Genomic DNA, 12,409 nt, shown 5'->3' with positions numbered 1-12,409 from the left:
TCTTACTCGCAATCAACAACTCTGGCGAGTGTTATAGTAAACAACAAAAATTGTAATCTTCACCATTTCGGTAAAGGGAAACTACTCTATGCGTTTTTGTCTAGACTGAAATCAAACACCGACGTTACGTTTCGTAAAACATTGAGTGGTTTATATTTCTTTTAAAACAAAAATATATTAGTATTTTGGGAAAGAAATAAAAATAAAATCACAAATCTGTTAGTACTAATTAAAGATCGAGTATTATCTTTTACCGAGATCAAACTGTGAATAACAAAATTGACACAAGGTGACAGGCTAATTGCTGATAATTACTGGCCATTTGATCACAATAAAAAGAACGATCACACCTTTTGTTATCAGTTTGAATTGAGAAGCTCTTGTCATTTTGTATCTTCAACGACGGCGAAATGGGCATCCAAAGTCATACATTTCCGTTTAGAAGACAAAATCCTTGTTTACATATAGAATTCCAACTAAGAGATCATAATCAGTAATTATTATCCAACTGCCACGAAATAAATAGTCCATCGCTAAATAAGAAAATGTAAATATTTTCGGATATGTCCTTAGTGCTTGAACGATCACGAAATTTTGGAAAAATCAAAATGATTGGCCGCTGATAGGAGTGAAAATGGTGGCTGGGAGGCAAAATCGTTGACCGCTGACCGCAGAAGAGGGGTGATTGCTGAAGAGGGTAACAAAATAGAGTAAAAATCGACAGGGGCATCAAAGACTGACCGTTGGGAAGGGACGACCGCCGTTAAGGGTGACGGTTAAGAGGGGTTAGACAGTATATAAATTAAGAGACATAATATATATACAACAGGATAAACCATAAAGTTTTTCAACTTAGTATCTTCAAATCTAAATGAGTTGAAATCAATGATCCCGAAGGACCAGAAAATATAACAACACTGAGATGAAGTTGGGGCGACTTTTTATGGCCGCCACACAGCACTTAACACCTGCTGTTGTGAAGTAAATAAAATCTGGAAAGCAGATCCTTCGGAAGCCATGTGTTCCAATGAGTATCTATTTGATTTCTATCTGCAGAAAAAAATAGTTATAAGAAACACTATTCAGTCTGTACTTTCAATTATATTGAAGAATCATAAACATCTTGGTCATTGGGTTATTAGTTTGAGTAAAATATTTATAATGTTGGTAATAAAATCACTGTTACGTAAATTACACTAATTTAGATGTTAACAGGTATGTGAAAGAAATCTTTTTTTAAAGCACATTCAGTTTATGGTTAAATAAGATTGTTAATAAACTACAGAGTGCACTTTTTCATTTTGTAGCATTATTTCATCGTCTTAAATGTTTTTAGGAAACGTATTAAATGTCCCGTAAATTACAAAAGCCCTAACGTTAAGATGGTATTCATGTAGGCATTCAGCCTTCAGTATGTACTTTTCGAAAGTCTTAATGTTAAATACTGTGAAATCATTTAAATTGACTGGCATGAAATTTCACGCAAACGTGAAAAAGGACTGTTTCGCGCGGGCTTTAATTCGCACATTTTCAATTTTAGAAATGAAGAAATAAAATAAAAAAATAATAATAGCGCGAGCGCGGTCTTAAATTCGCGCATCGGTCCTAGCGTGAAATAAGCAAAAATTCGTCCTAAGCGAATAAAAATGATTTCACAGTATTCCCAAGGGAAGGCAGGGAGAAATGATACCTCAAGGTCTAACATTTATCTGAAGAAAATCTAAATTTGAACTATATAATTATGCCTAATAGTTGTCTATGCTATTATTTATATAAGATGTTCTTTATAATCATTATTTTAATTAACATTAATTCAAAGAAGCAAACCAAAAAATGTCGAAAATTATGGAAATATTTTATTTGTTTGTTCTTAAATACTTGTTACAAATACATCAATTATTCAGACTGAATAGCATATGTTCCATAAATCGTATGTCTACATTAGATATATTTCAGCTCACCTGAACTTATATCTAAGTGTAGGCATATAACTGGATGATATCACACCAAAAGCTACCGTCGATACATTGCTATCACATATTATCTTACTCCAGGATTGTATGCCTTTCCAAAAATCACTATGATAATTAATCCCGTTAGATGGTACCAATCAAACCTATGGCTCATCTACCATATTGAAATTATTTGCTTTTTAGTAACATCCTTAACTTTTTGCCGCATATATTTTTTTGCCATTCCTCACCACAAACCCTTTTGGCAGGGGATACCAGTTCATCGAATTTGCTTGTTTACATTGGGGTCCTTGGCTCATAAAAAGCTCGCTGGCTCATAACAAGAATAATAGCGTTTTAAAATGTGAAGTATTACTGTCATTGTGACAGTTGAAAATCAGAATCACCAGTCAATGTTCAGGTAGGTAGATCTCTATGAGTTAGTATTAGCCAAACATCTGCATATATGAAATCTAGCAGCATTGTTTCTATCTCTGAGGCGTAAAGAAGACATGTAACATTGAAGAGCATCAGCAGGTCTGTTCTCCTGTTCCATGCACTGTCCTAGTAAATTCAGTGCTGTTTCTCTGTGTCCAAGGTTGGGCTCTGTTCTAATGACCCGCCCAAGTTTGATCAGTGCTTGTTGCTGTTCCATGGGCCTCTGTAGGAAACTGTATGTCTTGTATTGTAGAAAATACAGATATGGAAGTGAGTCTACTACAGCACAGTCCATCCAGTTATCAAAACTACCTCTATGTAGCAGGTCCTCTTGTGTTGACCTAAACATTTCATACTGAAGTTCATGTGGTACACAGTTTATTTCCAAAGTGAAAAATTTTACACAAAATGCAACAATATATTTTAAAGCCTCTACACCATATTGACTAGAAAGTTGACCAAATCCTCTCTTAATGTAAGGTTTTGGTCTATTGAAGAGGTAGCAGTAACATAGAGGCTGGGTATGTTCTATTTTATATTGTTCTTCTATATTAGAAAGAATTAAAGCAGCTATTTCTGCATTGCCTACACAATACATTATTGATGCTAACTTTAGTGTGCTTGAAGCAACATCTGAGTCCAGTCCTGCTTCAATCCATGTAAGTGCTTGAGGAGATACTGTGTTGTTAATTTGAATGTTCTGTGAGGCTATCTGAGATCCTATTGATGTACAAAGTCGAGGTGCTAGAAGTCTGCATGATGTCTTTTCTAACATGTCACCAGCTCTGTAGTATCGTTTTAGTTATATCACTTTCTGTAATAGTGTTTCTAAACTTCCATCTCCTATCTTCTCTATGTTAAAAACTTTTTGAGCTGTATTAACTAATAAAAAACTTGTTACATGCATTGTTTGCCAATCTGGCTGTGGTATATTATGATGTAGTTCATTTATCATATTGAGCTTAATCTGAAGTCTTTCACCAAGGTTGTCAATCTGAATTCCAAAAAGAGAAATGCCATCAGATGGTATCACAGTTGACATTCTTTCAAGTAACTGCTGTTTGATTTCAGCTGAAAATTTTCCTGCCATTAAATTGTTTCCATGAACAATGAAATGGGGGCAGTGTTCATTCAATATACAGTAGTTCAATGTAAATAGACAGTAATTTAAACAGTTTAATATATTACACTTCTTCCATACATATGAAGGTTTACTTGCTATACAGTGAAGTAAAACAGTTTTACACATGAAACTTGAAATGTAACTTTCTTTGTCAAGATTTTCAACACTAATGTATGTTTTAAGAATCATTTTCATTAAGATGTAACATCTTATCTGAGTAATATTCAAATTGAACATCAAGCAGCGTTCAGCTAATGAGGTAGAAAGTCTCCACTCGAAGTCTGCATTTTCACTTGTTCTGCTGCCAACACCAACAACAAAACACTTTGTTGATTTTGCATATCTCTTCATTTCTGCTGTTGGCCATGTATTTGTTTCTTGTTGGTGCAGCCAAGCTCTTGATGACTGGGGCCATGATTTACAAGGAACTGCTATTACAAGGTCAGTTGCAAGATAACCTGGTTGTGCATCTACTGTTGCTGATGGTCCTTGCCACCTATGCACTCCTGGCGCTACAGCCTCAAGTATTGTGTTCTTGACCAAGATCCGGCCATGTGTATCATTTACAAGCACATCACCTATTTCAGCTGTAGCATCATCTCTAATTAACTGTAGAAGACAATAACCAGGTGGTGTTGTTTCATTCTGGATCATCAGAAAGTTCTGTTTACCCGGAGTCCATTCAGACCAGTCCTGTATCACAATGAATTTATCTACACAGATTACTATGTCGGAATCTGATTTCAGTCCTATTGTTGTAGTGCCTTCTGATTGACTGCCTAATTGATAAAGAGTTTTTTGTTCACCATTTGCTCTCTGTGTGATTGTGAGCATAGTTTCTATCAGTAAAGCTGTCCTCCTCCTCTTCATCACAACATTTTCACTTACTCCAATATCGTCCAGGACCTCAGACAGTCTCATGGATATATTGTGATAGTAATCTGGTGTATGAAACATCCTGAAATATAATTTTAAACATGACATGCTTCATAAAACATTTTCATGATTGTGTTTTGTAATTTTCATTTTTATGCCCCAGATTTGTATACAGTCATGATATTTTTTATTTTTATTTTTTACATTTTTTAATTTGAGCAGTTTATAATAAAATAAGTACTAAAATGTGACAAGAAGTTGATAAAGATAAGAAATACTGACCTGGTAAATTTACAGAAAACTAAAACTTAAATGTCTAGGTAGTTGGTGATTATATTTTTTTCCAAACAATGTAACTTCCTCTACAATATAACTTCCTTTACTACAATATAACTTCCTTTACTACAATATAACTTCCTTTACAATATAACTTCCTTTACAATATAACTTCCTCTACTACAATATAACTTCCTCTACTACAATATAACTTCCTCTACTACAATATAACTTCCTCTACTACAATATAACTTCCTTTACAATATAACTTCCTTTACAATATAACTTCCTTTACAATATAACTTCCTCTACTACAATATAACTTCCTCTACTACAATATAACTTCCTTTACTACAATATAACTTCCTTTACAATATAACTTCCTCTACAATATAACTTCCTCTTTTGGTTTTAATAACTTATATTTCAAGGGAAGAAATTCTGATATCAAAGTGTTTGATACATTTGCATTTGCATTCAGTCCCTTACATCAATGATCCTATAGTGATTTATATTAAATGTCTTTCCCAATAGTATTATTCTGTATGTTTACTTTTATAGTTTCCCTGTATATTAACAGCTTTCTCTGAAACCACTAAACCATCCATTGCTTTCTGAATCGTAAGTAATAGCCTTTTCATACTCTCCATAATGAATGAATCTTTCCAGGACCCGATTTGCCTGCTTGTTTCCCCTTACGTTTATAGCTCACCTGTCACATGGGGAAAAGGTGACCTTTTGTGATCGCCCTTCATCTGTGAACCGTCTACATTTTCTTGTGAACACAGTAGAGACCACATTTTGCAATTGGTTTTAATCAAACTTGCAGACAACTTGTATAGGCATAAATACTGTCAGCCATATAGAGGTTTCATTTATGCTTTGATATAAAACAAACTTGCACAGAATGTCTATTTTGAAGATCTCTAGGCCATGTTTGAAACTGGGTCATGTGGGGTCAAAACTAGGTCATCCAGTCAGATCAAAGGAAAAGCTTGTTAACACTCTTGAGGTCACCTGTATGACCCTATCTTCATCAAACTTAGTTAGAATGTTTATCTCAATGATTCCTATGCCAAGTTCAAAACTGGGTCATATGGGATCAAAAACTAGGTCACCCAGTCAAATTAAAGGAAAAGCTTGTTAACACTTTAAGCCGCATATATGACCCTGTGTAAATGAAACTTGGACAGACTGTTTATTTTCTAGGCCAAATTTGAAACTGGGTCATGTGGGGTCAAAAAGTAGGTCACCCTCTCATATCAAAGGAAAAGCTTAACACTAGAGGCAATATTCATGACCCTATTTTCATGAAACTTTATCAGAATGTTTATTGTGCCCCCCATTAGTGGTGGGGGGTATATAGATATGGTCTTGTCCGTCCATGTGTGCGTCCGTCTGTCCGTCCATCCGAAGTTCATGACGCACCTAGCTCAAAAAGTGTTTAAATTGATGAAACCTTGCATAAGTCTTTATCATGATATGAATTTGTGCACCTCCTATTTTTTGTCTGGCTCCGCCCCCTGTTTTTAGAGTTATGGCCCCTGAAATAGTCAAAAATGCACATTTTCACATTGGGAGGTGCCTAGCTTAAAAAGTATTTCGTATAAATTGATTAAACCTTGTATGAATCTTTGTCATGATAGGAACCTGCACACCTCCTATTTTTTGTCTGGCTCCGCCCCCTATTTTCAGAGTTATGGCCCCTGGAATAGTCAAATATGCACATTTTCACCTTGTGAGGTGCCTAGCTCAAAAAGTATTTCATATATTAAATTGATCAAACCTTGTATGAATCTTTGTCATGATAGGAACCTGTGCACCTCCTAGTTTTTGTCTGGCTCCACCCTCTTTTTTCAGAGTTATGGCCCCTAAAATAATCAAACATGCACATTTTCACCTTTTGACGCACCTAGCTCAAAAAGTATTTAACATAAATGATTGAAAACTTGCATAAGTCTTTATCATGATATAAACTTGCACACCTCTTATTTTTTGGCTGGCTCCACCCCCTATTTTTAAAGTTACGGCCCCTGAAATAGTAAAAAAATGCACATTTTCACCTAATTATGTGCCTAGCTCAGAAAGTATTTAATGTAAATTCATGAAGCCTTGCTTGAGTCTTTATCATGATGTGACCTTTCACACTTGGCATTCTTCTTGAGAATCTTTGTTCTTATTAGAGAGTTATGGCCCTTGAAATAGCAAAAATAGTGGATTTTTTGTTTTGTGATACTCATAGCTCAAAAATATATGGCCTAGAATAATGAATCCTTTTCATGAAATGTTTGTTTAGGCTAAACAATTAACCTGCATACATCTGAATTATTGCCCCTTATTTGTGACAAATGTACCAATGTACCCTGTGTCCTACAGACACATTCTAGTTATCTTTATGATTCCAAAGCAAAGTTTAACAGGTGAGCAATATAGGGTCATCATGTTTTATGAAGTCACATGAAGAACTAGGCCGTTAATCAATAGACTGAATGTTTTTCCTTGTCAGAAATGTAGCTTAAAATTGTTCATTTTTTTTTTTATCAAAATGACATTTTTGCGTGAAATTCTCCTATTCAGCTGTGGAAGAGAAACAAACAATTTGTACTCAGTTCAGGTCATCCCGTACCCACATTCATCCCCAAAATTTTCGTAACACGACAGTTGATGCTTCTTGGCCAATTCTCACATTATTGCGGCCTCGGCAGAACACTGCGCTTAGAAGTCAAAGGTGTTTCTTGTCGGGTCCATAACTCTGCCATTTATCAAGGGATTTGAAAATAATTTGACACAAATATTAACCATATTGGGAATGTATGTCATGCTTATGACCCAGGTCTCTTGGGTCAAGGTCAAGGTCACAAAATGATTTGTGTTTTTTTTTGTTTTGCGGAAGACAACTGTAGCATGTTTTGGCACTCTTCGGGGGCATTTGTCATCAATAGCTACAGCACTTGTCTAGTTTTACATTTCCAACTGGAAAATGTTGGGATATGTCAGAAATCTAAATAAACAGCATGTTTTAAAACTACATGTACCAAAGCTTTGGAATTCTTTATTGACATTCTGTCTTGGTTGTGCAATCATTGAGGTAAAAGGGAGGTAATAATTATTTTACAAACTTGCATTTCTAATGAATTTGGGCTAAACATATTATTGTAAATGCTAATCTTTGACAAATGTAGTACAGTCATTCTTAAATAAATAAATTTTTGGCACAAAGTTGTTTGTCAAATTTCATACTTATGCATAAAAGCTCCATCTTAGTTGGGCAACTAGGATAGAACTTTCTTTGCTAGTGGAAATCTAACATGTATTTTGCACCTAGTGAGCACGGGAATAAAAAAGTGTATACGATCTAATGGTGAAGTTTCAAAGAAATAAAAAAAATCGACCACCTTTAGAGAAATCTCCAATCTTGAATGGTAATTGATCAATTATTTGAACTTTTAAAAAAGTAAAAGTAGAAAAAATATTAGGAAATGAAAATGCTTATGAGAATGAAAAAGTTTATTTAGGTATGATCAATTAATGTATAAATATTTCAGGTTGAAAGTTTTCCACCCGAGGTCGAGGTTCGAGCAGTACTGGAGGGCCAGTTTCTGGCACGACTTATGTATGCTAAATTATGTGGACTACAAATAGGTCAGTGTCAAGTATAAGCTTTGCGTTAACATTTGTGAAACATGTTTTTAGCTCACCTGTCGCATAGTGACAAGGTGAGCTTTTGTGATCACCCTTCGTCCGTCGTCAGTCCGTCCGTCCGTGCGTCCCTCCGTCAACAATTTCTTGTCTGCATGATAGTGGTTTCATTTATGATTTTATTTTAACTAAACTTGCACACAACTTGTATCACCATAAGATCACGGTTCCTTTCTTGAACTGGCCAGATCCCATTATGGGTTCCAGAGTTATGGCCCCTGAAAGGGCCAAAATTAGCTATTTTGACCTTGTCTGCACAATAGCAGCTTTATTTATGATTTGATTTTTACCAAACTGGCACACAACTGGTATCACCATAAGATCACGGTTCCTTTCTTGAACTGGCCAGATCCCATTATGGGTTCCAGAGTTATGGCCCCTGAAAGGGCCAAAATTAGCTATTTTGACCTTGTCTGCACAATAGCAGCTTTATTTATGATTTGATTTTTACCAAACTGGCACACAACTTGTATCACCATAAGATCTCGGTTCCTTTCTTGAACTGGCGAGATTCCATCATGGGTTCCAGAGTTATGGCCCCTGAAAGGGCCAGAATTAGCTATTTTGACCTTGTCTGCACAATAGCAGCTTCATTTATGATTTTATTTTAACCAAACTTGCACACAACTTGTATCACCATAAGATCTTGGTTCCTTTCTTGAACTGGCAAGATTCCATCATGGGTTCCAGAGTGATGGCCCCTGAAAAGGCCAGAATTAGCTATTTTGACCTTGTCTGCACAATAGCAGCTTCATTTATGATTTGAATTTAATCAAACTTGCACAAAACTTGTGTCACCATAAGATCTTGGTTCCTTTCTTGAACCGGCCAGATCCCATAATGGGTTCCAGAGTTATGGCCCCTGAAAGGGCCAAAATTAGCTATTTTGACGTTGTCTGCACAGTAGCAGCTTCATTTATGATTTGATTTTAACCAGACTTGCACACAACTTGTATCACCACAAGGTCTTGCTTCCTTTTTTGAACTGGCCAGATTCCATCATGGGTTCCGGAGTTATGGCCCCTTCAAGGTCCAAAATTGGCTGTTTTGGCTTTTTGCAGCCATATAGAGACTTCATTATGGTTTTATTTGATACAAACTTCCAAAATATCTTCAACAAGAATAAATCTTGGATTCCATGACAAATCAGATCCAGTCGTAGGTTCCAGAGTTATTTTATATCTGATTACCTCCCCTGATTGTAATCAAAATGGATTTATATCAGTAAGTACTTATAGGACGTATTTGAAATTTCATTATTGTTATAAGGTTGGAGTGAGACAATCAGGGTAGATAACTATGGACTGATTTTATGTCAGATTACCTCCCTTTATTTCAAATTAAAATGGGTATATCTCCGTAACTAATGAAGATACTGATCTGAAATTTCATTTATGTCAACAGATTTATTTGGCAGATCTTTCTTTTGTTCTCTTACAATATATATTTTTTTTTAATTACTTCCCTTTTTCGTTACTATAAATAGCTTATTTTTAGTAATTTTTTTATTATTGGCCGTAGGGAAAAACCGAGACCACTTTTCTGTGGTACAACATGGATGGTACCTCCAATTTTTAGGTGTATTTTGACACATCTTTACCTTGTAAGAATTATGTCTCCCCCAGGAGACATATTGTTTTTGCCCTGTCCGTCCGTCCGTCCGTACGTCACACTTCATTTCCGAGCAATAACTGGAGAACCATTTGACCTAGAACCTTCAGACTTCATAGGGTTGTAGGGCTGCTGGAGTAGACGACCCCTATTGTTTTTGGGGTCACTCCGTCAAAGGTCAAGGTCACAGGGGCCCGAACATTGAAAACCATTTCCGATCAATAACTAGAGAACCACTTGACCCAGAATGTTGAAGCTTCATAGGATGATTGGTCATGAAGAGTAGATGACCCCTATTGATTTTGGGGTCACTCCATCAAAGGTCAAGGTCACAGGGGCCTGAACATGGAAAACCATTTCTGGTCAGTAACTTGAGAACCACTTGACCCAGAATGTTGAAACTTCATAGGATGATTGGTCATGAAGAGTAGATGACCCCTATTGATTTTGGGGTCACTCTGTCAAAGGTCAAGGTCACAGGGGCCTGAACATTGAAAACCATTTCCGGTCAGTAACTTGAGAACCACTTGACCCAGAATGTTGAAACTTCATAGGATGATTGTACATGAAGAGTAGATGACCCCTATTGATTTTGGGGTCACTCTGTCAAAGGTCAAGGTCACAGGGGCCTGAACATGGAAAACCATTTCCGATCAATAACTAGAGAACCACTTAACCCAGAATGTTGAAGCTTCATAGGATGATTGTACATGCAGAGTAGATGACCCCTATCGATTTTGGGGTCACTCCATTAAAGGTCAAGGTCACAGGGGCCTGAACATTGAAAACCATTTCTGGTCATTAACTTGAGAACCACTTGACCCAGAATGTTGAAACTTCATATGATGATTGGTCATGAAGAGTAGATGACCTCTATTGATTTTGGGGTCACTCTGTCAAAGGTCAAGGTCACAGGGGCCTGAACATGGAAAACCATTTCCGATCAATAACTAGAGAACCACTTGACCCAGAATGTTGAAGCTTCATAGGATGATTGTACATGCAAAGTAGATGACCCCTATAGATTTTGGGGTCACTCCATTAAAGGTCAAGGTCACAGGGACCTGAACATTGAAAACAATTTCCGGTCAGTAACTTGAGAACCACTTGACCCAGAATGTTGAAACTTCATATGATGATTGTTCATGCAGAGTAAATGACCCCTATTATTTTTGGGGTCACTCCGTTAAAGGTCAAGGTCACAGGGGCCTGAACATTGATAACCAGTTCCGATCAATAACTTGAGAACCACTTGACCCAGAATGTTGAAACTTCATAGGATGATTGAACATGCAGAGTAGATGACCCCTATTGATTTTGGGGTCAGTCTATTAAAGGTCAAGGCCACAGTAGCCTGTTCATGTAAAATCATTTTTTGGAAATAACTTGAGAACCACTTGACCTACAATGTTGAAACTTAATAGGATGATTGGACTTGCAGAGTAGATGACCCCTATTTATTTTGAGGTCACTTGATCAAAGGTCAAGGTCACAGAAGCCTGAACAGTGACTTGAGAACCACTAGGCCAAGAGTGTTGAAATTTAGCGGGATGATTGGACATGCCAAGTAGATGATCCCTATTGCAGCCAACCATCAGTGTCTCTTTGACTTTTGCTCCTGACCCCTATTGACTTCTTGCCTACAGGACTTTGCATTGGGGGAGACATGCGCTTTTTTACAAAAGCATTTTCTAGTTTTTTTTTTCTTTTTGTTTAAATTCTTCCCTTTGTTGTTCCTGACCTTTGGATTTAGATATTTTTTCTGAGGACCTTCTTGTCCTCAAGTGCAATGATAACAGGTGAGCGATATAGGGCCATCATGGCCCTCTTGTTTAAAACATGTTATTTGTAAATGTGAACTGCATGGTGTTTAAACACATTTTATTCCTATGCACATTGCTGTAGAATCTTCCATTTTTATGCCCCCCTTCGAAGAAGGAGGGGTATATTGTTTTGCAGATGTCAGTCGGTAGGTCGGTCGGTCGGTCAGTCAGTCGGAATGTAGACCAATCCGGATGATAACTCAAGAACGCTTGGGCCTAGGATCACGAAAGTTGATAGGGAGGTTGGTCATCACCAGCAGATGACCCCTATTGATTTTGAGGTCTGTATATCAAAGGTCAAGGTCACAGTGACCCTGAATAGTAAAACGGTTTCCGGATGATAACTCAGAAACACTTGGGCCTAAGATCATGAAAGTTGATAGGGAGGTTGGTCATGACCAGCAGATGACCCCTATTGATTTTGAGGTCAGTATGTTAAAGGTCAAGGTCACATTGGCCAGGAACAGTTAAAATGGTTTCTGATCTTCTTGTCCAAAACCATAGGGCCTAGGGCTTTGATATTTGGTATGTAGCAAAATCTAATGGTCCTCTACCAAGATTGTTCAGATTATTTCTCTGGGGTCAAATATGGCCCCACCCTGGGGGTCACA

The 12,409-nt window shown here is 36.8% G+C and overlaps 1 protein-coding gene across 3 annotated transcripts in view; it reads left to right on the top strand.

Moving 5' to 3' along the window:
* Window positions 1-12,409, top strand: part of LOC123561019 (xylulose kinase-like) — an 81,748-nt gene that overhangs the window by 56,283 nt on the left and 13,056 nt on the right. For all 3 annotated transcript variants that reach the window (XM_053552314.1, XM_053552315.1, XM_053552313.1), the window contains exon 14: window positions 8,211-8,307. In XM_053552314.1, coding sequence (XP_053408289.1) covers window positions 8,211-8,307 — 97 coding nt within the window. The remainder of the gene's footprint in view (window positions 1-8,210; window positions 8,308-12,409) is intronic.

The sequence above is a fragment of the Mercenaria mercenaria genome, chromosome 10 (genome assembly GCF_021730395.1).
Source record: "Mercenaria mercenaria strain notata chromosome 10, MADL_Memer_1, whole genome shotgun sequence".
NCBI classification, from domain to species: domain Eukaryota; kingdom Metazoa; phylum Mollusca; class Bivalvia; order Venerida; family Veneridae; genus Mercenaria; species Mercenaria mercenaria.
The sequence above is the reverse complement of the archived record's forward strand: the minus strand, read 5'-3'. Positions and strand labels throughout refer to the sequence as shown.